This window comes from Ursus americanus, chromosome 22 (assembly GCF_024610735.1).
Source record: "Ursus americanus isolate L20-20 chromosome 22, mUrsAme1.1.p, whole genome shotgun sequence".
NCBI classification, from domain to species: Eukaryota; Metazoa; Chordata; class Mammalia; order Carnivora; family Ursidae; genus Ursus; species Ursus americanus.
In genome coordinates, this window is record NC_142148.1 from 14,407,253 (window position 1) to 14,434,929 (window position 27,677).

General features: G+C 54.9%; 1 protein-coding gene across 1 annotated transcript; it reads right to left on the bottom strand.

The window, feature by feature from the left end:
• Nucleotides 1-609: 609 nt before the first annotated feature.
• On the bottom strand, nucleotides 610-27,677 carry SLC12A5 (solute carrier family 12 member 5). Its single transcript, XM_045804778.2, has 26 exons — nucleotides 27,522-27,677; nucleotides 21,861-21,955; nucleotides 21,413-21,544; nucleotides 20,964-21,110; nucleotides 19,508-19,562; nucleotides 18,888-19,018; nucleotides 17,097-17,338; nucleotides 16,154-16,365; nucleotides 14,364-14,534; nucleotides 13,964-14,062; nucleotides 13,752-13,809; nucleotides 11,646-11,820; nucleotides 10,907-11,025; nucleotides 10,487-10,585; nucleotides 9,422-9,541; nucleotides 9,058-9,162; nucleotides 7,797-7,965; nucleotides 5,927-6,122; nucleotides 4,876-5,045; nucleotides 4,405-4,536; nucleotides 3,436-3,543; nucleotides 2,240-2,362; nucleotides 1,948-2,147; nucleotides 1,608-1,622; nucleotides 1,223-1,356; nucleotides 610-1,004 (listed from the first exon to the last, which is right to left on the bottom strand). The coding sequence occupies exons 1-26, from the start codon at nucleotides 27,571-27,573 to the stop codon at nucleotides 913-915; spliced, it is 3,351 nt and encodes a 1,116-aa protein (XP_045660734.1). The 5' UTR covers nucleotides 27,574-27,677; the 3' UTR covers nucleotides 610-912.

Here is a 27,677-nt window from a genome sequence, read left to right on the forward strand (position 1 = left end):
AGGCACGGGGGCGGGGCTTCCTGGGTCCCACCCCACCCCCGAGGAGCCCCTCCCCTGTCCCGGCTCCTGCTCGCCGGGAGCGGAGAAGAGGCCGCACGCTTCCCCGCAGCCGCTGGGAGGCGGATCCAGAAAAGCCGGACACTGCTCTCACCCCATCTCCGAAAAGAACTCGCGGGAAGGTCGGAAGCCAGGGGCGCGCGGGAAGGGCGAGGAGGCGAGAGCGGGGCGGGGATGCCGAGGGGCCAGGACCGCGACTCCCGCCTGGGCCGAAAGCACTTTTGCTCCCAAACTCGCGGACGTCCAGGAAAACCCAGCCTCCCGAGGCCACCGCCTCCCCCGGGCGCCCCCAGCGGGAGAGCTCGACAGCGGCGAGCAGAGAAGTCCGTTGCGCTTCTAGTCACAGAAATATGGGGACGTTAAAAATACACGCGATGTCTCCTGTACACTATGTATAGGCGCGGCCCCGCGCGGAGGGGCTGCGGATCCGGCCGAGCGCGGCCTCCCCACCGCGCGCCCTCGGGCCGCCGGGAGCCGAGCCCGCGACGGGGCGCCGAGGAGGACCGGGTGGGGCGGGGGAGGGGACGGGGCCGCGAGGCCCGCCGGGGCTCCTCTCGACCCCGCGCCTCCGCTCCCCGCGCCTCCCCGGCCTTATTGCAGCGTCTCCTCCCGCGGGGCAAGGCCGGGCCCGCGGAGCGACGCGCCAAAGGGGCGCTCGAGCTCCCGCCTCCGCGCGGGGCTGTCCTCTCCGAGTCAGCCCCGAGTGGCGTGGCCTCCGGGCTTCAGGCAGCGAGGGAAGGGGCCAGGGCGCGGGCACAGGGTCTGTATGTAAACGGTGACAGCGGCGGGGGGCGCGGCGAGGGCTCCGGGGCCGCCGGCCGGGCGCGCTCGGGCCCGGGTGGCAGGTCCTGGCTCTCAGGAGTAGATGGTGATGACCTCACGGCCGCCGCCGCGGACCAGCATCACCCGGTCCAGGTGCTCCGTGAGGACCTCGAGGAACTCCATGTCTGAGCGCGCGTCAAGGAGAAAGACTGTCCTCTTCATCTCCACCCCCCCCCCACCCCGATGGAATGGGGGTCGCGATCGGCGCCTGGGAACCCTGGGCCCGCGTCCGGGTCCGACGTAACTGAAGCAGAAACGGGCTAAGCTCTTCCATCCCAGGGCTAGGACCCCGGCCCCCTGACGTCGCCTCGATTCCCCAACCCCCGCTTTAGCTCCAGGATACAATTTTCGTCACCGTTGCGGTTGCGCGGAGGTCCAGGCATGTTGAGCAAAACCAGCTTGGCATCCCGGGATTTCTTCACGATGACCTCGTTCAGCCGCACGGCCGTGTGCATGCGCCGCACGTTGGACTGGTTCCTGAGCGGAGGGGGGGGCGGGGTGAAAGGGGAGGCAGAGGGGAGGAAGGCGCGTGAGCTGGACCCAGTGCCCTCCCAGCCCCAGGCGCACTGGGCCGCTCCCAACCGACTCAACCCCAGGCCTCTCCAGACTGGGCTATTCACAGAGACCCCAAAGGCCAGGACCATGAACTGAGTGTTCACGATAAAGTGAGGAGAGCAGCGACCCTGGCCAACCCAGAAGAGAGAATAAAAAAATCCTGAAGCACTTACAAATTCTCCCACTCCCTTCAGGAAACACAAGAGAAGCAAAGAGAAGAACAAGAGAGGGGTCAGAAGGAAAGACTGAGGACATGGGCCACCATCCCCCACCCCCCAGTGCATACAGGTCCCGCTCCCCCCAGCCACACCCCCTTCATTTGTTCACTGCCTACACCTGGGAGCGCTGACCCTCAGCAATCAGCCCAGCCCCCTAGCTCTCAGATGGGGGAACCCAGGCAAGGTTTGGGCTGGGCTTTCCAACCAGGACCTCCTCTGCTGTTTGCTCTGCCATGAGGAGCAAAGACCCTGTAGGTTCACCCCCGACCCCAGGCCCCAGCCCCCAGGCCCCTACGGCTTCATGCTGAAGAAGTCCTTGATGCCCTCGGAGGAGACCGGACTGGGGCCCTTATTCTTCTCTGCCACCGACTTGTCCTTGGTCCAGGTGAGATGCACCTTCTCAGGGTCGGCCTCGCCCTCCCCCTCAGGCTCCTCCCCCGGGGATGGAGAGCTGCTGGGGCAGCTGGGCGCGCTCTGGTCGTGGATCAGCTGCACCTGAGGGACCAACGAAGGAGCAGCACGTGATCCCTTTAGAGACCGAAGATTCTGCCCGCACCGGCTGGGGCCAGACCACCCCAGCTGCACACCTCTTCCTCTGGCTTCTCCTCGCTGTCACCAGCTGTCTCTTCTGGGACGTTGAGGCGGAGCCTAGTGTTGGCTGGATTCTTCCTCCGGATTGAGCCACGAGACTCATCGGTGATACTCTGGATCTAGGGAGTGACACGGGTTAGGACCAGCTCTGCTCTCACTCGCCAGCCATGCCCTGCAAAGAGCGATAGCCGGAGCTGACGTCCGGCCACGGATGCGCACTTCGGGAAACCGTACCAGTTGTTAGAATATTGCAGGGCTTTCACACCAAACAGCTGCTGTCCCGCTGACCTGGCCACAGCAACTCATGTGCAGAGCCCCGGCCGACCCACCCTCCAGCAACCAAAAGGTTAACACTTGCCCCCCCCTCCCCCTCAGGGCTCTTAGCGCAGGGCCAATTCTGATTGGTCAGTGCCCTTGCCATTTCTTACATTTTTTTTACGATCACCCCGGGACCACATCGTTGGAGTGTTCACCCTTCCCAGCTCCAAGAGGTACCCATCACCCATTCCCCTGAGGATCCATTAACCCCAACCTGAGAAATACATTATTCACACCCGGGAGACCCCCTCAACCACGGTCTGTCACCCTCATCTCCAGGATCTGCCACCTACTCCACAGGCACCCTGTCACCTGCCCCCAAGAGCTCTTCAGTCCCCAGTCCCAGAACACCATCGCTCATTTCCCCAAGGTCTCCACTCTCTGGGGGGGGGGGCTTTCATCCCAACTCCTGGGGACTAGTGGTCCCACATTACTCATTGCGCCTGAGAACTCTTCAACGACACCCTAGGAGTGTGCCCCCAACTCCCACCGTTAGCTACGTCCCTAAATAGCCATCTGTTACCCACTCTGGCGGGGTCTATCACATGACCCCTTGTCCCCCCAACTCGCAGCCCACACCCCTGAGGAATCATCATCCATCCATACTTAGCTTCCACTGTTCTTTGTTGGGCCCCAGAAGTCACATACAGAGGGGGAAATCCGTCACCCAGGCCAAAGCCCTCGGCATCGTGGCCGGCCCACTGCAGTGGGCCCCTGCTGCGAGGAAGCCCGGTGCTGGGAGGTGGGCTCGAGGGGGAGAAGGGTGATGAGTAACACTCTAGGGTGAAGACGGCGCCAGTGGCCAGGAGTGCGAGCCCTGGGCCCTCCCAACTGTGCAGACCCAGAGCTGGGAGCCCAGCCAGGGCAACCTCACCTCCCGCTCTCGCTCATTCTTGGTTAAATGCATCTGTTTGAGGATCTGGGAACGCTGCTCCATCACCAAGGTCTTCTCGTAGGTGTAAGCCGAGATGTCGCTCTCGTGCTGTGGGCGGGCAGGGACGGGGGCAGAGTGACAGGGGCACGGGAGGAAAGCATGAGTTCAGGGGCAAGGCCAAGGGAAGGAAGGCAGACCCCCTTCCTTCTGCCAGCCCAGGGCTTCTCTAGCTAATGACCTAGTTTAACCAATAGCTGCGGGAGGCAAGGACGAAGCAGAGGGCGATGCTCCTTGAAGGCAATGCAGCTCATTCCCTGCTCAGCCCAACGCAGGACCAGGCGTATGAATGGGTGAATTAATGAATGAGTAGATTAATTAATTACCTGGGTGAATGGAGAAAGGGAAGACATTTTATAAAGGAACACAGTGATGAATGAATACAAATATGGATGAATGGGGCTGAGTGAATGAATACATTAATGAATACACAGACGGATGGGTGGATGGGTAGATAAACTGAGGGAAAGGATGGATGAGGGGCTCTGTGGGGGGCGTGGGCTCTGAACCCAGCCTGCCAGGGTTTGAACCCTGCCTCTGCCACTTAGGTGTACTGTTGGGCAAATTGCTTAACCTTTCTGTGCCTCGGCTTCCTAATCTGTAAAATGAAAATGCTGATAGTTTTATCTGTTTCATGGGTTGCCGTGAGAATTAATATCTATAAAGTGCATGAGACAGTGCCCCACATGTAACGACATGGCTATTCTTAGAAAGGAGAGAGGGAGGGAGGGAGAGACGGATGGATCGATGGGTAGACTGACTCTTGGGTGACTATGTGAGAGGCTAAGAGGTGGATCAGGTTGGGGAGGGGATCCACCATCATAAGCTCATGGAATTTGAGGGTTGCCCTCTTCGGTACTGGGGCCAAGAGGAAAGAGGGCCAGGTAGGACTCCAAAACCTAGGGCACTCACCATCTCCACCACCTCGACCTCCGCTGTGATACGTAAGTGGTACAGAAAGGTGGTCAGGTCCTTCTTCATCTGGATGCTATTGTCGTCCATCTGGGCCACCGTGAAGATACGCATCTTGCACTTCCGCCAGACCTGGAGGAGTGAAGGGGACCCAGAAAGGTCCAGCCCAGATGCAGTGAGGAGATCGAGAGCCAGCACCTAGAGAGGACCCTGTCCCTCGCCCTTCCCGCCCACCTTCCTACGCCTACACGCAGACCCGAAATCCTCTATCTCAGTGGCCACTCCCCATAAAAACTCCCCTGCTTAGGGAAGGGTCCCCCAAGAAAGCATCCCTTGCCTGGGTTAAGCGTTGCTCTCTCTACAATGCAAGGACACCTGCAAGAGGGGACCCCATCAGTTCCCAACATCTCAGCCCCGCTTCCTGTGGAGGCTGGCCCCTGGCCAGAGCCCCTGAGCCACACCCGCGCTCACCTTGTGGTGCCGGAGCAGGAAAGGCAACAGCATGAGCATGCCGCCGTCGTGAACGATCCACCAGACATCGATGCTGCCCTCGGAGAAGCGCTCAGGGTTCCCAGGGAACATGGAAACGTTCTTGGTGACCAGCAGGGCCAGGTGACCAGCTGTGGTTTCCCGGACCAGCTCTGGGAAGGCCAAGGAGAGGGCCAGATGGGAACACAGTGACCCTGGTCCCTTTCCCGCACCAAGCAGCAGCCACAGAGGCTCCTGGCACCCAGCGCCCCACCCCCGCTTTCCCCCACCCCGGCCTTGGACGGAGTCGTCAGAAAACCAGCATCCACGTAGGTCTCAACACTTCATTGTTGTTTGGATTTGGGAAAGCTTCTCAATCTCGCTGGGCCTCAGTTTCCCCACCTGTCAAGTGGCATTAACACCACCTGCCCTTCCTATTAGGAGCTCTTCTGTGCACGGCCTCGTTTATCCTCCCAACTGCCTTCTAACTACGACCCATCTCTTAAGGACACAGAATAGCCTGGAGGCACCAGCGCAGCCTCTAGAGGTACCAGCTGTGCGACCTAGAGCAAACTCCTCGATCTCTCTGTGCCTCCGCGTCACACCAGTAAAGCGGAGATAACAGGGACTAGCCCTCACGGGACTGCTGAGAGAATGAGAGCCTCAGAGAAAGCCTCAACTGGTCTGGCACACAGAACACAGTCTCCAAATGTTAGTGTTTATATTATAACCAGGAATCTAGTGCTCAGAGAGGGTGAGTCACTTGTGAACCATCACACAGCCCGAGGCGAGATGTAGACCCGGGCCTCTCTGACTTCGCAGCTGCAGCTCTTTCCACGGCCCTCCACCGACTCCCTGCCAGCTCTGCAGGGCCCAAGACTATCTCCTTCACACCTGAGTCCCCAGCACCTGGCGCAGCGTCTGGCATGTGGCCAGCTCTGAATGCTGACACCTGCAGGTGCAGAATCCGCACCTGTCACGTCTGGGAAAGAGCACCCAGGCCTGAGAAGGAGAACCCACAGCCCCCGCTGCCCCCCCGGCCTGCCCCGGTTACCAATGAAGTTCCTCCACGTCTGATGATCTTCCTTCTGCCGCCAGTTGCGGGGCCAGCCGACGAGTACAGTGTTGTGCTGCAGACCCCCGAGGCCCCCAGACTGAATCAGGTGCGACACGCCGTCACGCAGGTTGGAGGAAATCACTACCTGGCAGAAGCCCTTCACTTTCTCTGCCTCCATCAGGCGCCGGATGGACTGGGAAGGTGGAGGGGAGGGGATGGGCAGCATGTCAGACAATGATGAGCCTCAGGCCTCCCTGGCCTTGCACGGCCCCCTGTGGCCTCCCTTCCTCCTGTCTCTCCCCTCCATCATCACCATCTTCCTGAAGCTCAGCTCCGATCATGTCAGCCTCGGGCACTAGAACTGTGCATGGCTCCCCATCACCTGTGGCCTCCATTCCTTGTTGATCCCTCAAAGCTCTTCATGACCTTACCCCGCACTGGCCCCCACCCTGCCATCTCTCGCAGTCCCCCTGCAAGGCCTCCAGCACTGCCCGGACCCCTGCCCGCACTGTACATCCCACCCCGCCTGAAAGCACCCCCTACCCAGACCAGAAGGGAACTGGGTTTAAGACTTGCTTAAGGCCACCCAGCTAATGGATATCATTGTAGGGGTTCAACTCCAGGGCTCTGACTCCACCTCCCACACTCTGGACCCCTACCCTGATGTCAAACACAGAGGGCTTCAACTCCTAACTCTGCCACCTCCCAGCCGTGGGACCTTGGGCAAATCACCTAACCTCTGTGAGCCTCAGTTTTCCCATCTGTCAAATGGGGATCCTGACAGCTACCCCACATGGGAACAGGCAGAATTAGAAGACAGGATGCGGGTAAGGTGGAACGCAGCCTGACAGATTGTAAACACTCAACACATTCTCTTACTCTGGTATGAACTCTAGTGAAGCACCTATCAACGGCAGATGGGTTTGAGAGCCTTCTGGGAATGTTCCATCTTCCCACTAGCCTGGGAGCACCCTGACGGCTGGGATTTGGTCTCACACACCCCCCCCATCTCCCCAAGCCTGGAACGCAGCACATTCTCAGCCCCTGCATGTTGAAGGAACCTGACCAGCAGAAGCCTCCAGCTCTGGGCCTTGACAGATTGGTGTGAACAGCCCAGCGAGGCAGAAACAGCAACTGTCACAAGCCATTAGGGGTACCCCTCCCCACCTCTCCTCGCCTCCCTCCGGCCCCCTTTCCTTTCTCCACAACTAGTCACAGCCCCAAGGGGAGAGAGGCCTGGATCAAAGACAGAACCCACTTCCTCTGCTAGCCGCCAGGTTCCAGACACCTGTTAGTGCCCCGTCCTGCACGAGCCACGCACCCCTGTCCACACTGGCTCTGGACTCTGAGAGCATGGACTGGTGGATGCAGACAGGAGCAGGTGACCCAGAGCCAGGGACCCAGGCTCAAACCCTGACTGTGCTTCCAGCCAGCTCTGTGACTGTCAGCAACCTGCCTTCCCTCTCTGGGCCTGTTTCCTCCTATGCTGAATGTGGGTACTCACGCTGCCAACTCCACGTGGTGTGGGGATCAGGAGAATCATGGATGTGAAAGTCTGGAGTAGGAGTCAAGCAGTCCTAATTTGAGTCTCTGTTTTCTGTCCTTAGACAAATGCCCTGACCCCCTCTAAGCCTCAGTTTCCTTATCCATCAAATGGGCCCTTTGGGCTCTGATGGTCTTTGGTTCTGAGAGCTGGATTCTAAGGAACTCACTCTCTGAGTCCTTAGATTCCTCTTCTAAGGAAGATGACAGAAGAGCCTGAACCCCCTTTGATCCCAAGGGTGGGAAGGAGGGAAAGTGTAAAGGGACAAGGGCTGTCTTCCTGAGTGCCCTGCCCTTCCCCATCCCCACTAGGGCCTCAGCTCACCTCCTCTGCCCGCTGGGCCTGGGGATGGTTGTCCAGAAAGGTGCCCTCCAGGACGGAGCCCACGATGGTCAGGCCCTTCCCTGCCTTGAGCTGGGAGGTCAGTGAGAGTAGCTGCGGGTGTACCACATTCTGGTCTTGGTCCACGCGCACCAGCACCAGCAGCTGTGGCCTGAAGAGGATGCAAGGTGGTCCATACAACGCCCACCCAACCTCCACCCGCCGTACACCACACACCCACACCCCATAAGCTGGTGAGGTTACTAGCCATCCGTCCTCTATACCCCCATTCCCACCCACCCATCCATCTATTTCCTTGAACGTCAACCCACCCAACCAGCTCCCTCACAGCCACCCCCCACCCCCCCACTCATCTCTCATCCACCTCATTTATCCATCCATCCATTCACCCACCCACCCATTTTATCCATCAGTCACCCACTCGTATCCACACCAACTTACCTATACATGGATTAGTCATCTAATTATGACATCCACCTGCCACCGTCCATTCACACATTCATCTGTTCAGCAATCACCCTCTGATACGTATATACACTTGGCCATCGACCCAACTATGTATCCATTCATTGCCTTTTGCATTTGGCCCCCCATCCAACCCACCACCCATCAGTTTGAGAGCATTCTTTAAGCACTTGGGGCTAGACCCTGTGCCAAGCATCTAAGAATTCACATATAACGCAAAGCTCTGGTCTCCGGAAGCCCCAGTTTAGTAGACATCAGCAAGGGTTGAGAGGCGGGAGGTAAAAATTCTGCTTTCAGTTCTGCCTTCCATGACCTCTGAGACCCTCTCTGGCCCCTGACTTCCACATGAATAAAGAGGAGGGATTGTTCTGAATCTAGAGAATTCTAGGAGCCCCTATAACTCTCCAAATGAATGAAGCCACGTCTCCCAGAGCAAATGCTACACGATATTCCATTCATCTGTCTCTGTGTGTGCCTTCTCCATGGAACTGTTAGCTTACTAGGTCCCCGCAGACTGGAAGGGGGCCTGGCACATATCCTGCCTTCGCACATTTTTAAAACATAAGATGGAATGAACAGAGGGATGAAGAGAGGGAAGCTCAGCCTGGGCCGGGTGCTGCAGGTGGGAAAGGTCAAACTAGGCTGGGCTGAGAAGGGGAGGGGAAGGTCAGATCATTGTGGAAGGCACAGCACTCACCAAACAAAGAGGTGAGGAGGTCAGACCCTGTTCCTTTCCTGTCCTTCCCCTGGGCCATCCCACGTGTGCCTGGCCACTTACCTCCAGTTCTTGGTATGTGGGGGCCCTTCCTCCAGGCGTAAGAGGGCGTAGCGTGCTGCGCTGAGGGACAGGCCTCGGATCCCGTCGCCCCACTCCTTCTCCGCCCTGGGGGCCAGAGGGGCAGAAAGTCAGGGGTGTCAGGAGGCCCCGTGCACACTGAAGTGGCCGCCCCGGGGCAGAGGACGTGCAGCCATTCTGCCGGCTCCTTTTCTCAGAGCTTCAGCCCCTCCCTCAGCTCCTGTCTTCTATTCCCCAGTCCCAGCCCTCCCCTACTCTTACCTTATCCCCATCCCCTCCCATCCCTTAGCCTCTCCCAGCCCTCCCCATTCCCTCCTCCCCATTCCGCCCCCCACCCCACGCTTACCCTCGGTACTCGATATACTTGTAGATGAGCCCGGCAATGAGCATGGCCACCAAGGCGTAATACCAGGAGCAGATAAACATGAGGGCCAGGCAGAGGCTCATGCCCAGGAAGGAGAGTGTCCTGGACAATGGGAGGAAGACCCAGCCTCTGAGCCCTGGCAGGACTGTCACTGGAGCTGGGGCTCAGACAGCAAGAGTGAGATGGAGCAGGGCCTGTGCAAGAACTGGGAGGTCTAGGGTTGCTCGGGTCTGGGGGAACTCACACCATCATCTCCATGCGCGGCACCATGGGGATATGGGACCCTCTGGATGAACGAGCAGCCACAGACAGGGCACCACCCCAAGCCCCACCCAACTCCCAAGTCAACACACTGCCTTGTCCCAGTGCCTTAGACCCTGCCTGACCACCCTGCCAGAGGGCTTCCAAGGCAGACGTCTCTGGAGAGAGTTGTAGGCAGGATCTCCGGTAAGAATGTGCCCCAGGAAGAAGGGACTGGCAGAGCAGGGGCACTAAGATGGGAGTCGGGCAGCCCGGGATCTCGTCCAGGTATGCCACAGTCTTTCTGGGTGATGTAGGGCCAGTCCCTTCCCCTCTTTGAGCCTGTTTCCTTTCTGTAGAGCCAGTATGGTCATTCCTGCCCCGTCTGCCCCAGGGGCAACCGTAAAGTAAAATGACCAGAAGAGCCCCAGGCTCCGCATTAGAAGCATCTTCTTACACTAAGCCCTGTAACACTCATGGGGGCCCCAGGAGGTCAGGGCAGTTGTCACCACCACTTCATAGCTGAGGAAATGGCTGTTCCTCCTCCAGACTGTAAGATGTTGAGTGTGATGCACAGGGAGGGAACACAGCCGAGACCGTAGACGACCAGGTTGTATTACTATCTGTGATTCAAAGGAGACCCTCTCCGGAACCTTTCTCATGCTAGTCGGGCTACAAAAGCTGGAGAAATGGGCTCCCAATTTAATCTGGGATCCTTAGACCTCGGGGATGGGCTAGGGTGAGGTGGGGGTTGGGGTGGAGACAAGAGGTGGTTCCATCAGGCAGGGAAGGGGACAGGGCACCCACCAGTGGTAATATCGAAAGCGTGGCCTCCAGTTGGGCGTCCTCAGCAGTGTCTGCACTGCACAGGCCAGGTTCACAAACATGTAGCACATCAGGAAGAACCTAGAACACAGAAAAGCCCCAGGAGAGACAGAGTTGCAAAGGGAGGCAGAAAGAGAAAGTGAAACATAAAGAAAGAAAGGAGGAAAGAGGATAAGAAATTGGGGAGGTGGTCAGATCACGTTCTGGTGCTTAGGAAGGGATTCAAAGGCCAAATCCCCTTACAACACACCCTGATGCACGTGGGCATGAATCTCCATATAACAAAAGACAGACTGTTAAACAACTGGGTGGGCTATCCAGGGTCACAACTGGAGGATCCAGGTAGAGAGACACCCCCTCCACCCCCAGAGCTGATGGGGAGGGCAAGAGGCCAGCACGCACATGGACAGGATGGGGGCAACCTCGTCGAGGGACGCGATGAGGATGCCGATCTCACAGATGCAGGCAGTCAGGAGCAAGGCCCATGTTGGCTCTCCATTTGCTTTGCCGTGGCCAAAGACCTGGGGACAGAGCCACCATCATAGAAGTCCCAGATCCTAGAGACTTCTCGTCTCTCTTTTCCAGTCTTGGGGACTAGTGCAATAGAGGCAGGATTCCCCTAACCAGTGAGGAAGTAGGGAGAGAATGCTGTATTCCTCACCCTTTAGGGGTACCCAAGGGGATGCCAGGCTTTGGCTGTGTGTCTCCCACTCTGGCATTGGTACCTCAGAGCAATGAAGTTCGAATGGTCCCTTAAGGGGAAAGGAAGCACCTGCAGGACAGATGGAGAAGAGCTACAGGGGCCAGCAAGGGGCCATGACTGTGTGCTCCATAAATCCTTTATTTTTTTAGCACCATGGACAGAGCCACACTTTTCTTGCCCTTTGGCTGTCTCCCTATCTGATCACTTGGCCAAAAGAGGGCCATTTGTTTCTCCCCTAAGAGCAGACAGCTCTGCCCAAAGAGATGGCACTGCCATGGGCCAAATCCCAAATAAGGCACATCCATTCTTCTTAGTGGTAGTGCAGAGCGGAAGGGCCCCATGGGGCCTTGGCTCACTGGGTGGCCTCCTTGGGCAGTGGCTTGGCTGGCTGGTGTAGTGGATGGGCTGTTCTTCCCACACTCTGCCCCCCCCACTGACCTGCAGGAAGGGCACTATGCCATCCCGGGAGATGGCCTGCAGCAGGCGTGGCGCCCCCGTGAGGCTCTGCAGCCCAGCCCCACAGGTGGAGAAGAAGGATCCGATGACAATGACCCAGGGGGACGGCCAGGCCAGTGTGCCCACCACCAGATTGCCATTCACAGCTTCGCCAAACCTGGAATGAAGGGACAGGAGATGCCGGGTGAGCAATGCCACCTCGATTTCCAGGGCACATCTCCTACACCAACCTCAGGACCAGCTGTATGCCCACCGCAGGACTAGGCTCTAAGGGAGCAAAGGGGGAGACAAAGCTCCTAACGCCGTGGGCACTTTCCATCTGTGTGACCTTGGGCAACTCATTTAACCTCTCCTTGCCTCAGCTTCCTCAGCTGTAAAAAAGAACCATCATAAACCTATCTCATGTGATTGGTGACAAGGTAAAAGGAGATAACACAGGTAAAATGCTCAGCACCATGCCTGGAACAAGATGGTTAGAGTGATTATAGTAAATGGTCAATTGTGTAATAATTATACTAATCTGGCAAAATCTCTTAGCTTGTTAGAACCTGGGTCTCCATCTGAAAAATGGGGTTCTAACTTAATTTAAAAGTTTTTTTAAAAAGAAAATAAAGTACAATTAGAAACAGATTTGTAGATTTTTAAAAGAAGTAAGAAGAAGGAGGAGGAGGAGGAGGAGGAGGAGGAGGAGGAGGAGGAGGAGGAGGAGAAGAAGAAGAAGAAGAAGAAGAAGAAGAAGAAGAAGAAGAAGAAGAAGAAGAAGAAGGAGAAGAAGGTTTGTTTTTCTCAAAAAAAAAATAGGGTTTGAACTCATTGTGTGGTCACGGTCGTGTGGTGTGAGAATCAAAGAAAAGCATTTTCTAACAACGGCACTATCTTAAATTGAAAGGTGCTGCCTCGGTCGGTGGAGAGAGCCCTGTGACTGGAATGTGCAACCAGAGCTATGCTCGCATGGGCCATTGCTGAAGGACTACAAGAATCAGATGAAGGGTTTTACTGGTTGACCTGCTGAATCCCTTGCAATCCTGTGGGAGGTCTATGATTAAATGAAATAAGTGGAGATTAAGTTGCCCTCAAAAGTGAATACGTGTAATATACGCAAATGGTCCATTTGGCCAGGTCACTCCCCTGCTTAAAACCTGTCAAGGTTTCCCCGATTTTCTATAAAATAAAGCTCTAATGTCCTGGTACCAAAAACCAGGCTTCCAGGACTAGCTCTGGCCTCATGACCCCATTCCCCACCTTACAGAAGCCAGGACAGCACCATGGAAACTGACTTCTGTAGCCAGACCTCCTACTTCACCCTGCTGGTGGAGCATGCCCACACCTCTCAAAAGTGTATACTCCAGAAGCTCTGAATTGCTTATAACTACAGGCACCCACGTGCACACGCGTGCGTGTACACACGCACACAGACACACACAGCTGTTTCTCTCCTCTACCTTTGCTCATGCTGTTCCCACCGCCTAGAATGCGCTTCCCACTCCTAGTCACATAAGGAATCTCTATGCAACATTTAAAGTGAGAAGGATAAATGGGGAAATGTGTATAAGGCACTTCCAGCATCACCCCCTCCTCCCCATGCCCCTGGGGACTGGATTGCAGTCTCCTGCGCACTACCAGAGCCCCTGTACTTTACTGTGTCCCACTCCTGCTGCTCTGCTTTCCAAGTCTGTTGTCGAATATGGTTACCAGCCCCCAAAGAGCTCCTTCAGCACAAAAAGCATGTGTTATTTATCTTTATCCCCCTCCCCAGAGCTCTGGACAGACCAACACATAGACGTCAAGGAGATGTTAAATGGGTTAATAGATTTTAAAGGAAAAAAAAAGGAAAGTAGTATTATTCTAGAAAAGAGAGAGAGAGAGAGAGAGAGAGAGAGAGAGAGAGAGAGAGAGACACCATCCAAGCTTCTAGAGCAGGATAAAATATAACATAAGAGGGTGAGTTTGCAAGCAATCCCCTGTGACCTCCCTCCCACAATTCCCTCTTGCACAGGCTCCGCAATCCCTGCTGGGTCTGTTTTCCCAGAACTTGACCCCCTAGTACCCACCACCCAGAAGAGGATCAGCCCTGATTCCCTTACTCACTTGTCCCGCAGGACGACCCCCTCAATGCAGGCCCCGAACAGAACAACAGAACTGATATCTGTAGCAGAGGATGAAGGAGAATCCCCGGGGTGACATTCCCCTTTCTCCCACCCCCTCAGCCAGCCGAGCCAGCCAGCTGAGGCAGCAGCTTCAGCTGCCCTCCCTCCAGGCTTCCCAGCCCAATGTGGTCCCACCCCAGCAGTGCAGGATACAGACAGCAGAGGTGGTGGCAATGGCCAGGATGGTGCCAGTGGGAATTGACTTCTGGGCATCCCGTAGGTCCCCCGAGCGGTTAGAACCAGCCATGATCCCTGTGAATAGAGGAGGAGCTAGGACAGGGTCCACAAGAGACCAGACAGAACAAGAAGAAAGGACACCAGGCCCTGAGTCCGGGAGCCTGGGACCTAGTCCTGGCATAGCAACTGGTGTGAGAACTTGGGTATATGAATTGGCTCTTCCTGGACTTAATTCCCTCATCTGGCAATGAGAGCCAGATTGTTGGTTCCCGGCTAGGTGATGAGATTGTAGGACTAAGAAATTCCCCACATCATCATTGACTTTCTCTATCCATCACTCCCAGGCAGAGTCCTCCCTCTCTGAGTTCCCCTTCACCTGTGACTGAGGGGAAGTAGATGCCAACCAGCAGGGTGAAGTAGGAGGTCATATCACTGAAGACATAAGGATGGTCCATGTCGACAGGGGTGCTCTCCGCCAGGCCCACCGAGGGCATCCCACGCCTCTCCACAATCACCCCTTTGGTCAGGTAGGAGCTCCAGAGGTTCTCTGTGGAAGGAGACAGGGTACTCAGGAGGAAAACTGGAAGTCAGGGTGCTAGAGCTCTAGGGCCAAGAGGTGGGGTGTGCAAAAAAGAAGGTCAACCACTTCTCACTCCTCTGGGGGCCTTGGCTCTATATTGTTTCCACCAACATTTCCTAAGCTCCAGCTTTGGGCCAAGCTATGTGCAGAGGGCCAGGCCATGGGCAGATCTAATCCTTGCCCTCAAATAGTCCTGTCTAGTGGGGTAAAAAAAAAAACATATAAAGACCTATCTCAGACTGATTCAATACACCCCAAACGGATCTCAGCACCCAGCCACCTCCAACCAGCTCCTTTTTTGTATCCCTTATCTCAACAAATGACACCACCATCAATTCAGACAGCTTCACGTTGCCCTCAACTGCTCCCCTCCCCATCTCCATTTCAAAACCATCTCCAACTTCTGCCCATTATTCCTTCTACATATTTCTCAAATATGCTCCTTCTCTCCTTTCCAGAATTCCCCCACTTCTGTACTACTGACATTTTGGGCCAAACAATTCTTTGTTATGGAGGGCTGTCCTACAGCACTGTAGAATGTTCAGCAAAAGCCTGGTTTCTACACATCAGAAGTCAGTAACAACCATCTAGTTGTGATAGCCAAAAATGTCTCCAGACATTGCTGCATGTCTCCGGGGGGACAAACCAGCCATGGGGGAGAACCACTGCTCCACTACCACTGACATCACTCCATCACTCTAGGTTAGAAAACCACCATCTCTCACCTGGACTCAGCATCAGCCTCCTCCTGGACTCCCTGCCTCTGCTCTCTCTCCCTTTAACCTCATCCATATTCGCAGCCAGAGTGAACCTTTAGAAATGATGAGCTGACCATGTCCATCCCTTATCTGAAAACCCTTTGGTGGATCCTCATTGCCCTCAGGACATGGTTCAACTGCTTCAACATGGCTTCCAAGGCCTGCCACAATCTGGCTTATGCCAGCCTCTCTGACATCATTTCTTGCCCCTCTTTCCTTTGTACTTTATGCCCCAGTTATACCAAATTATTTGTGGCTGGAAGGACACAGTATGCTCTTCTCTGTCTGCATGCTTTTAGGCAAGCTGTTCTTCTGCCTTAATTCCTTTATTCCCCTAGTATAGCTCAAAATCTCTTATTTTTCTTTCAAAACCCTCCTCAGATGAGTCTAGGAAGTCTTGCCTTGCCACCTTATACACATGACCACTCACTCCCTTGTGAGGTCTCTGTTCATTGAATGCACATCTACTCATATCATAATTTATTTGCTAATACATCTGTGTCTGCCATTAGACTCCTTGAAGCCAAGGACTGTGACTTATTTATGTCATATTCTTGGCACTTAGCACAGTGCTGGACACTACGTAGATGCTTAGTGAATAGTTGTTAAACTGATGACTTTCTTTCCCACTAGGTGGTGAGATATTTGAAGGCTCCCTTTCACCTCTATTCCTCCATGATGCCAAGGACAGAATATGGCCGAGAGTAGGTGCTCAACTAAAACCGATTGAATTTAAGTGAATCCCAAGGAGAGTTCCTTAATCCTGACCGTTTAACCCACAGTCCCCATAGTGTTCCCTGGACACCAGCCCTCTTCCCTCCCCCAGACCTTTGATGAGGCCACTGGCAGCGCCAGGGATGCCCTGGATCTCCGTGACATTGTTTCGGGTGAAGTACTCATCACAGGTGGCGTTGAGGAAACGGGAGGAACAGAAAAGGCCCCAGAGCCGTGTGGTCACCGTCTCATTTCCTTCCCAAGCCAGCTTGGCACAGACATCAAAGCCATGGCGAGACAGTGTGCGGTTCCCCAGGAGGCAGATCCTAGGGAGAAAAACAAGGGAGGAAGATGGGGGAGGGACATAACCTTGCCTTGGCTTCACAATAAAACCACCGGGGAGGCTCTAAAAAAACACAGATCCCGGGGCCCCGTATCCACAGATTCTGATTTAATTGGGATGGAGCCCAGAATCAGTGTTTTTTCAAAGCTCCACCAAGTGATTTTAATATGCAGCCACCCCAAAGAAGCACCGTTTTTGTGCAATGCTATGTTTCAGCACCCTGGACAGCAGTCTCCGTGCGTCATCCTGGCAGTGAGCTGTAGGGAGATCTGTCCTTAAGAAAGAGGCAGAACCCACAGAGATCCGAGCCCCTAGACCCTCTCCTCTGTGACCTTTCCCATGATAGAGAAGGTGTCCAACACTAATACATTGTCCTATTCCAGGAATTTGTCCCGAGGAAATGCTTCCCTAACATAGAGAGTCATCCCTTCAGAAATCATTCCACTTGGTTCTTCCTAAGTCCACCCCACCCGCAAGCAGTTGACCCTCACAGGGAAAACTCTGCCCACCTCCAGAACACATTACTCCACCCTACAGAGATTTCCCCCAAACCAGGAGAGATTTTCCCTCCCAAAGGAGGTTGCTCTGAATCCACAATCACTCAGATTTTGAGAGATGAGGAGAGGGAGGTTGGCAGAGGCTGGCATCGCAGACCCTGAAACCGAGCCAGGGAGGAGAAGGACAATGTCTTAGGCTCAGAGCAACAGCACTTACGGGAAGTTGGGAGGGTCGAAGGCAGATTTGATGACCCCGGCATAGATGGCCAGGATGGAGAGGATGACACAACCCAGGAAGACAAGGGCAAACTTGTTGACATACTTGACTCCCACAAATACCACAGTGGCCATGCAAGTGAGCACACAGGTGCCATACACACGCATATTGTTCAACATGGCTGCTGCCTCCCCGCTGGCATCTTCTGCCTTAAAAATGGCCATAGCTGGGAAGAGGTAAGCCTGTGGAAAGGGGGCAAGGAGGTCAGGTGAGTGACACAGCAAGAACCAGCTAAGAATCACCCCCCGGAATATAACCCAAAGTGCAGGAAGCTCTTTGGAGTAAAAATATCCTCATCACATCATATTTACAGCAGCATAAGACTGGAAATGACATCCACTGATAGGAGGAAATGGGATCATCTGTATTCTTTTTGCACATGTGTATTTTCTAAAATTTCCATACCAAATATTAATACGTTTATATTCTTAGAAAAGTTATTTTCGCTTGTAAATGATATTTACAAAGGGAGTTTCTAGTTATTTAGGGAGACCTATAGAGTTCTATTTTACAAAGACAGAATACAATATCACACAGTAAAATAAACCCAAAAAAATAGAAGGAAATACACCAAAATGTTAATGGTGATTTTCCTTGGGCAATTATTATTTCTCTTTTTACATTCTTTGATATTTTTCCAATTTTATGCAATGGGCAGAATTGCTTTTGTAATAATTTTTAAATTATTTAATCTGCTTAAGTCATGGAAGTCTATTATTATCCTCCCAAAATTTGGCTCCTTGGGTCTTTTATGCGCCATCCATCCTCCCTGTCCCCATACTCGTCTGTTCTGCCCCCAAACCAGAAGCTGCATTTTTTAATTCCAGTTCTCCAAGACAGTCTGGTAGAGTGGACAAGCACTGGCTTTGGGGTCAGAAAGGCACAGGTTCATATACCCTCCACATGTTCCTTAAAATCCCTGAGCTCTGCTTTCCTCATCTGCAAAACAGGGACATTATTTAACTCATGGAATAGTTGTAAGGATAAACTAAAATGATAAATTTCAGGCCATGGGGCCTGGATAAGTTAGGGGCTTGGGAAATGTCAGCCCCACTTTCTATATACCAGGGAACCCTCCTCAGCTCCCACCTCTTCCTGGAGGGGCAGGAAGAGCCAAGACCCACATCAGCAGCCTCTCCTTCAAATACTGCCCAAATCTGACTTCGTCTCATCAGTCACTACTCCTAATAGGTCTCTTCACTCAGGCCCCTCATATCCTTCTTCTCTTTTGCAACCCATTGATCATCAGCCCCGGACAATGAACATCCACAGAGAAATCAGCACAGTTCCAGGCACGTGGAAGGCAATCACGAGATGCAGCTATTGTGTAACATTAGTTTTGTTATTTCTACCACGATTTTACTCTTATCAACCCACCTCTGGCACTTGGTAGCTAAGTGACCTTGAGCAAGTCATGTCACCTCTCTGAGCTTCTCATTTGTAAAATGGGCATAATAATACTTAATCCTTGTGAGGATTCAAGATAATGACTGTAAAGCAATTGGAACTCTGCTGAGAGCACAGTGGGTGCCCGATGAACGACAGCTGTTCACGTTACGTAATTACTGTATCTTGTCTCCCCAACTAGACTGTGGATTCTTTAAAGACAGAACCACATCTGACTTCCTTTTGGCCTAAGTGGCTTGGACCTCTCCCTAGGAGGTCTCCAAGGAGCAATGGTTAACTGACTGACAGTCTGGAACCCCACACCTCCTCCTTGGCCCCTCTCACCAACAGGATTTCGATGGTGCCCAGGATGTACATGGCCCCAGCAAAGGTAGTGCCCAAGTAGAAGCAGAGGCCCACGGCGCCCCCAAACTCTGGGCCCAGAGACCTGGAAATCATGTAGTAGGAGCCGCCAGCTGCAGAAAGAACCTGGTGTCAGCAAGAAGTTCAAGGAGGGCTGGGCTGCCGTTGGGGGCGAGGGTGCTCAGGGACAGAGTTGAGAAAGGCGTTGTTCTGGGCCTCACACCTTACAGGCTGCAGCCCTAGGACTGGTGCTTCCACCAGCCACTCTGAGTGGATTTTGCTGTACTAATTACCATGTTGCTAATTACCCTTCTAAGGAGGTCATGGCTCAGAAAAATAGGATGACAGAGAGGAGGGTCTCAGGCAAAGGGAGATCTTGCATTGCCCTGTTCAACTCCATAAACTGCTTCCCTCCCTTCCCCTAAATACCACTGCCCCCACCTACGCCACCAACATCACAGCCCAGCCCCTAGCTTTGCAGTATTGCCTCTCTTGGTCCTGACAGCCCAGAAAGCCTACAGCCCTGCCCCTCCTTCCAACTATCCAGGCCCCCCTCCCAACCATCCAGGCCCCTTTCCCCTCCAAGAAGCCCCATCACATACCAGGTACAACACCATTGGTTGCAATTGCACTCATAGAGATGGCCGTGAGCATTGTCTGTGAGGAGAGAGATCATCAGAGTGGCAGCTAGGGTGGGGGCCGCAGTGCCCTGGGTAAAGGCCAAACCTTATACCCCATAAACACCTGCCAAACCCACAAGTCCTTGCTGAGCTTCTCCCTGGTCCTGTTCCAACTTCTACTCCTGCCAAGTCCTTCTTGTCAAGAAAACCTCTTATTCACCACACACATGGAAGAATCACAAGCTACTTGTGCTCATCAGAGAGCTCTGGAAATCCCAGCTTGACCTCTGACCAGCTGTGTGACCGGGACAAGTCACTTCACTTCTCTAAGCCTCAGTGTATTTACCTATAAAATAGGTGCACTGTATCCTGCCTAAATCATAAGTGAATCCGATCCTGAGCAGATATGTGACAAACGCAGACCAAGGGACATTATACAAAAGAACTGACCCATACTCTTCCGAAGTGTCAGTGTCATGAAGGACAAAAGAGGAGGAGCTGTTCCAGATTAATGGAGGCTGAAACGAGCTCATAAATGAATATGAATGTGATCTTGAATTTTCTTCAGTTACCGAGGATGGGATTGGGACAATTGGCAAAATCTGAGTAAGGCCTGCGGCTAAAGCATGATTAAGGTGTCACTACTAAGACATCATTAATGACTCAATGTTAGTTTCCTGATTTTGGTCATTGTACTGTGGTTATGTAAGGGAATGTCCTCATTTTTAGTAAACACACGCTGAAGGATTTAGGATAAAGAGGCATCACGTCTGCAACTTGCTCTCCAATTCAGGGGAAAAAGGTACTTACAGACAGGATGGAATAAATACGATAATATGTTAACATTTGTTCTATTCTTGCAAATTTTCTATATGTCAAAATTATGTCAAAATAAAAGTTAAAAAGAAATAAAATAGGCATACTAGCGTCAGTCCTGGCTACCACACACGCGGAGCTGGCTCTAGGGTCATGTGTGAGGAAGTGGAAACCTGACAAGAAGTAGGTATTTCGTGAATATTTGATTTTTTTAGGCAGGATGGAAAGGATTCTGTTACAAAGCTGTTGTAACACGCTCCCCTTTTTTGTGAGCCTGAGCCGACCAAAATGTTAATGACTGCGGTTTTTGAGGTGGATTTGATTTCCTTCGGTACGCCCATCTTTTTCGTCAATGAATCTGCATTACTTGTGTAATTATACACACACTCACACACATACACACACACACACACAGATCCAGGTGAAACCTGGTTAGTGGCCATCAGGGACCAGCCTGTGAGGTGCAGGAAGGACCAGTCAGACCTAATTTACTCTCAAAGATCATACGCAGTGGTTCCTATAAAAAGCTCAGGTCTCATGCTTCCCCTCCTCCCTCCCCCCACCCCAGGTCCCTGCTCTGCCCCAGCGGTCAGGGGGTGGGGAGGAGGAAGGCGTCACTCACGCAGGAGCAGCAGATGAAGACCATGCAGAAGGCCTCCATAATGCCTGCGATGCCCACCACCCACGTGAGCCGCAGGAAGAGGATAACACCGAAGATGTTCTGTAGACACGGGAGGTACACGCCCATGAAGGTGCCCATGCGAGGGGCCTGCCAAGGAGGCCAGCGTCAGTCCCTGCAGCCCCTAATCACTGCGAAGCCCCAGACCCACTCCTTCTCCCCATTCCCCACCCCCCACTCTCCTCCTTTCTCCACCCCCATCCCTTCATCCCTCTCCCCTCCTCCTTCCATCTCTATCCCTCATCTCCCAACCCTCCCTCACCCTCAGCCCCTAACTCCTAGCCCTCTCCCTCCATCATCCATCCCTTCAACAGACACTCTTTGGTCTCCCCATCCTTTGTCCCCTCCACCCCTCTCCGTCCCTCATCCTTTTTTTGCCCCAAGGCCCTCACCTGCACTGGCTTCTTTTTTCCACCCTCATTGTTTTCTGCCTCTTCATGCTCCCTACTTCCTTGGGGCAGGTTGGTGTAGTTGGCCAGGCCACTGAGCAGGGAGGACACCATGGGGCTGGTGTCCATCTCCTCCTGTGGAGGGGGGGTGGCAGTGGTAAGACCCAAGGGCCTAGGGAAGGGATAGGCGAGCTACGTGGTAGGAGGCTGGGAGAGATGGGGGCAAGGAAGTCAAATCACTGCGGCTGGGATGACATGGGGAAGGAGGAGGAACAGGCACGGAAAACAGGGAAAAGGGATGGCGGGATAAGGAGAGGGAGTAGCAGGGGTGACGGGAAGGAGAAGCAGGTGGACCTGAGAAGGACATGGAGAGGAGGACACCTCCTGAGGAAGGGAGGGATGGCAGATAAATGGGGAAATGAACGGGGGCAGGCACACCCCAGCAACCCACCTCGAACAGTGCCATGTTCTTGCCATCGTACTCCCTTCCCTTCTCTGTGTCAGTGCTGTTGATGAAGGGGCTGCTCTCCTTGGGGTTGCCATCACCTGGGAAGGCAGAGGAGTCAGGGGTCTGGTACCAGCTGGTTGTCATCCCCCTGCCTGTGCATCCAGCTGTGTGGCCACTTGAACTCTCCGAACCTCCGTTTGCACATTGGAAAGAAACAGAGCTAACAATGTCCCGCTGCAGTGTTTTGTTGACAGCACGTATAAAGAGCCCAGTGCACTCCCTGGCACATACTAAGTTTTTAATTAACATGTGAGTACTTCCTTGCTCTTGGGGGTCCTTCTTCATTCACCAGGGCACCCTAGACTCCCCAGGTTCCCCTCCTTGACCGTACCTGGGACCATGCTGGTGTTGTGGGGAGGAAGCATGCTCTGTCCCAGAGGCAACGATAGAAAACACTACAGCCAGAGGCTCAAAGGTTACTCCACCTCCTGGAGAAGTGACCCATTTGGCATCTCCTATGCTCCTCATGCATCTTCTGTCAACAAATATTCACTGGATCTCTCCCATGTGCCAGTACGGCCATGGGGAGGAGGCGGGGGAGTCAACACAGACCAAGACACTATCCCTGCCCTCAGGGAACCCACAGGCAGGAGATATAAACCAGTATCCAGGAATTTCCAACACAGAGTGGTAAATTCTGTGATAAAAGATGAACAAGGGACTGTGGGAATACAGGAGAGGCATTCAGCCCAGCCTGGGAGGTCACGGAAGGCTTCCCAGAGGAAGTGACGAGTAGGCTGAGAACTGAAGGATGAGTAAGAGCTAGACTGGGAGGGAGGCGGGAGGATGTTCCAGGCAGAGAGAACAGCATGTTCGCTGGCCCAGAGCGGAGAGTGAACAGAGTGGGTCAGAGATGCTGAAAGAAGTTTGATCTGGCTTGAGTCTGAGGAAGAGGCATGGACAGAGGGGCTGAAAGGTGGAGACTGACCTATGAAAAGATGAGCCTCAGAAGGTGTGGGCTGGGTCCTTAAATGACTAGCAGACCATGTTAAAGATTTTGGCCTTCATCCAGAGGACAATGGGAAGTCATCGAAGAGTTTGACGCAAAGAAGTGCCGTGAACAGAATCATGTTTTAGAGCAATCAGTCTGGCCTTTAGATGAAGAATACAGATGCTAGTTTGAGCCTTTCAGCAATCCAGGCAAGGGCTGATGATGACCCAGACCAGAGCAACACAGGGCAATGGGCAGACTCAATAATTAATGGCACATATTTCTATGCCAGATGTTTGGGGACGTGGGAAGAGGGAATCTAGGATAATGCCTGGGGTTCCTAGCATAGGTTAACGGGTGGGTGATGGTGCTATCTAATAAATGGGGAAGAGAAGAGACCAGGGGTGGGGAAGATGCTGAATTTGATCGACGGTAAGGCAGAATAGGACACTCAAGCAAATATGTCCAGAAGCCACTTGGATATAGAGTCTGGGGTCCAGGAAAGAGGCTGGGCAGAGAAAAGATGAGAGTAACCCATGAGAATATGTGGAGGAAGTGTGTGAAAGTGTGCATCTGGATGAGATCACCCAAGAAGAAAGGCTCTTGGGCATCTAGAAGTCCTTTCATAGGGGACCCCCACAGGCACTTTACCTTGGCTTTGGCCAGCACCCTTTCTCAGTTCCAGGGCTGAATCCCGGTAGCAGATATCTCTTTGGACCCTGGGGAAACTCCCCAATAAACAAATCCCAAATGAAGTTGAGGCCCTATGTATTCTGAATTTCCTGTCCCCTCATCTCCTGTCATATCTCTTTTCACCTCCATCTTCCCAAATCCTCCCCCATCCTTCTCCTCCCTACCTCCTGGAATCCTCCCTTAGTCACCCAGCCAGGGTCCATCCCTAGAGCACGACCTGTTATAAATCCAATCTCATCCTGACTCAAAGTTGTGGAAGGGGGAGGTGATGCCTCACCGGCTCAAGGGACACCCACCACCTTCTTCTGCCACCACCTCCACCTCATCCATCAAGCCAGGAACTCCTGAGCCCCAAACAGGGGGGCACCATCACCTCTTCCTTCTCACATATGAGTTCCTGGAAATGACAGACCTGTCCCCCCAGTGAGAACCTAGCACATAGGGAAAAAGCAAAAAAAGTCTTTGGAGGTAAATGCACCCAGCCTCCCTTCCTGACCCCCAGGGTCTCAGAAGAGCTGTCTGGGGCCAGAGAACAGAAGAAATAAAGGAGACATGGGTTCCTCCTCCTTTAAAATGGTGACAAGATGCTTCATATTCTCACCACACTACAGTGGGAACAAGAGGGTTTGAGGGGGATGAGAACAAATTTCTTGATGGTTAAGGAAAAGGGCTGGGGTCAAGATTTAGACTCCAGTCCCAGCTTCATTGGCTGTGTCGACAGGTTTGTCGGGCAAGTCACTTAAACTCTTTAAGCCTCAGTTTCCTCCTTTGCAAAGGGATAATAATTGTGCTTAGCTCACAGGGCTGTCCTGGGGATTAAGGGAAATAATGCCAATTGGGTGTGCCGGGCACATAAACGGAACTATTGCTGCTATTACAAGTACAAATATTATTCATGTACGTGGTGCCCCACTCAGCCCGGGCTCCCCATCCCATACCCCTCCCCAAGTCCCAAGATTTAAGGGCCCTGTCCCCTGTGGGTCTGCGTCCCTCTCCTGGCGGCTTCCGCTCGGGGCCAGAACCACCGGACACAAGAACCCCTCCCCTCTGTCTTTCCCGCCCCCTCCCAAGCCCCACCTCCTTCCTGGGGTCCTGCGGCGCGTGCGGGGAGGCAAAGGGGGCGTCCTGGCCCGAGATCCGGCTACTAGGCAGCCCCGCGCCAGTCTCCATGGCGACCGCGCGGGCAGAGAGCGCAGCGCCGAGCCGAGGCGGCCACGCGCCCGCAGCCGCTTATGTAACGCGACGCGCAGCGCGGAGCCAGGCTCCGGGCCGGATCCCAGCTAGGAGCGGAGGGCTGGGGAGAGGGCGGCCCATAGGCTGGTCCTGGGTCCCGCCCTTCCACCCGCCATCTGGACGGGACCCCAGGCCGGGGGCTTCGTCTGCCGCGGGCCGATTTCGTCCCCTCCTGGGAACAGCCGGCGCACTGGTTGCGGGGAGAGGGGCGAGCTTCAGGAGTTCTCAGAAGAGCAGGGGGAACTCGCCCTGAACCCCCAGAGCCAGGACGCAGGCTGATGGGTAGCGGCGAGCGGCGCGCGCGCGAGAGGCAGGGCCAGACTGAGGCTGAGCCCTCTCCGCCTGGCCCCCGCCCCCGCCCCCGCCCCCGCCCCCTGGGAGCTCTCAGCCCGAATCGGCTTTCAATTAAGCTGCGGCGGCCAGAGCTCCCGGGGAGGAAACAGGCGAGCAGCGCGGGCTAAGGAGCCTCCCCCGGGGGCCTGAGACCAGGCCCGGGGGAATCCCCAAGCCAGATTGGGGTAGTGGGGGAGGGCGTCAGACCCCAAAAGGATAGGGGTCTTTTTTAGTCCAAAGGGTTCTTCTTTAGTCCAGAGGAGCTATTACCACCTCCCTGAGGTCAGTACCCAGGTCCTCACCTACATCCCCAAGAACCTAAGATCAGAGATGGCAGAGGCTCTTGATCTGGTAGTCTCTCTTCCCTCAAGCCCAGCAGGTTCTTAGGGCCCCCTACGACCATCTTTGGGCATCGCTGGGAGTCTGCCTCTCTCTGGGACCCCGAACATCTGACCCAGGTCCTAGCCACTCTAGTTCCAGGTCCTGGACCCTACACAGAGAGAGAAGGTCTCCAGATGGGCCCTCTACACTCAGAGTCTAGAAATTAATGGGGAGTGGGTAGAACCGAAGTGAGTTCCTAGTTTGACTCCTGTTCCACACACATAGATGCCTCTTTCCTAGGCCTCCTGAGATCCCATGGAAAACCCAAGGCCCAGAAAGGCACAAACCTCAGGGTAGAGAAAGCAGGAGCTGGGGGATCGGACCATACCCAGTGTCTGGGGAGAGCAGAGATTATCTCTCAGGCTGAGCCCCTGTCCTCAGAGTGGAGGCATCTGAAGAGGATCCCAGATGGCAATGACCCCTACACACACATACACACACACACACACACACACACACACACACACACACACACAACTCGTTCCCGGGCACCGCGTCCGGATGCCTGGATCTGCTGCAGACTCGACTTTGCCAAACGCTCTTCCCCCATAGCCTAAGCCTGCTGGGGAGGGGGGAGGCTGCTGGATGAGGCAGCCCCAGGGTCACTGGGGAGATGGGCGCGCTAGCTGGCCAGCCGGTGGTTCCGACCCCTGTATACCACTCAACCTCGGGGAGGAAAAAGGGGTCTCAGACAAAGAATTGGGGACTCTGGTGTCCACAGCCTTCCCAAGCGGCCACTTGGCTCTGACTTGGATCCAGGATCCGGAAGACTTCAAGTCTAGGCTCCCAGTCCCTGGAAGACCCCTATCTTTCAGTTCTTGGGGCTCTTTGGCCATCCTCCGGGGAGGTCTGCAAGAGTCTCAGATCAGAGGGTCAAGCAGTGCCCAAGGGAGCGTTTGAAGGCGCGGAGCGCAGACAGCGGGAGCGGGAGGCGCGCTAGTGCGCAAGGGACGCAGCGCCGCTGGAGGGTGGGGGGTGGGGGCGGCTGACAGCCGTGATGGATGGCTGAGACCGCTGGGGGGCGGCGGGGGGCCTAGGAGCCCAAGGGGGTGGCTGGCCCGGAAGACCTCGGAGCAGGGAAACCGTGGAGGAGGGCTGCGGAAAGCAAGAGCAGCGAAAGGACTTGCTTCAAGCCCCTGGGCTCCTAGCGAGTCTCCGCACCCACCGCAGCGCGTCCGCAGTGTCCGCGCCGCGGCGCCGGGGATTCAGCCGCTGGGACCCCATTCCTGAGGCCTCACTGGGGAAGCTAGCAGAGCTGACTAGAAAGGCTCCCCCTTGCCCCGCCCTGGAAACCTCACTGTCATGCCAGGGTACCGAAAGGAAGGGTAAAGAGGGAAGAAAGGAGGGTGATCTTGCTTCCCGTCCTGAATAGGAACCCATGGGTACGCGAGAGGGAGAGGGAGATTCCGCAAAGTAGAGTCGAAAATCTCCGGAGGAGGTACGCTTCAGTCTGAGGTCGGACCTCGGGCAGGTTTGGGGGAGGGGGCACAGACTGCACCAAGTGTCCCCTTAAGGAGACACCGCAGCCCGGACGGGGGCTGTCATATGGATCCAACCCCCCATGGGCACCTTCCCCCCACCTTTCAGCTGGAAGTCTCAGAGCGAGGGACTGCAGCAGACTGCACCCCCCACCCCCTCCCCGTGCCGCCGGTCAACGCTCTGCGCCAGGACGCCGGGGTCCCTTCTTGGGGAAAGGAACCCTCCTCCCGCCCGTCGAGGTCCACGTCAGCCCATTCTAGCTCTTCCACCCCCTTCCCACCGCCTCCCCCGCTTAGCTAACCCACGTCTGCCCCCGGGCTGTGGGCAATGGCAACCTCTCGGCCCCCAGCCCTGCCCCGGGCGCGGCGCATTCCAGCACCTCGGACAGCGCCTGGCGCATTCCAATGGAGCAGGGCTCCAGGCCACCCCGGGCTCCCACCGCCCCGGTCAGTCCCAGCCTCTTTGAAGGAGGCGGCCCCCGCTCTGCCTCTAACCCTAGAGCTGCCTCCTCTCCTCGCCGCCCCCTCCCTCGCTGCCCCCGGGCCGCTGCTTACCCGGGTTGGCTCCCCCATCGCCGTCCTCGCAGTCCGTCAGGTTGTTTAGCATGGTGGCGGCGCGGCGCCGGGCCCGGGGATGGCTGCTCCGCCTCGCCCGCGCCCCTCTGCCCGCCTTCGCCGCTCTCTCGCTCGCTCTAGCTCTCTCTCGCTCTC

What these genes read in the sequence shown, in the direction of transcription:
- SLC12A5 (XM_045804778.2), bottom strand. Translation starts at nt 27,573, where the DNA reads ATGCTAAACAACCTGACGGACTGCGAGGACGGCGATGGGGGAGCCAAC. An exon ending in CCACATACCAAGAACTGGAG is followed by an intron (nt 7,966 to 9,057) that starts GTAAGTGGCCAG and finishes CATCCTCTTCAG; the next exon opens with GCCACAGCTGCTGGTGCTGG. An exon ending in GACGTGGAGGAACTTCATTG is followed by an intron (nt 5,046 to 5,926) that starts GTAACCGGGGCA and finishes TGGCCTTCCCAG; the next exon opens with AGCTGGTCCGGGAAACCACA.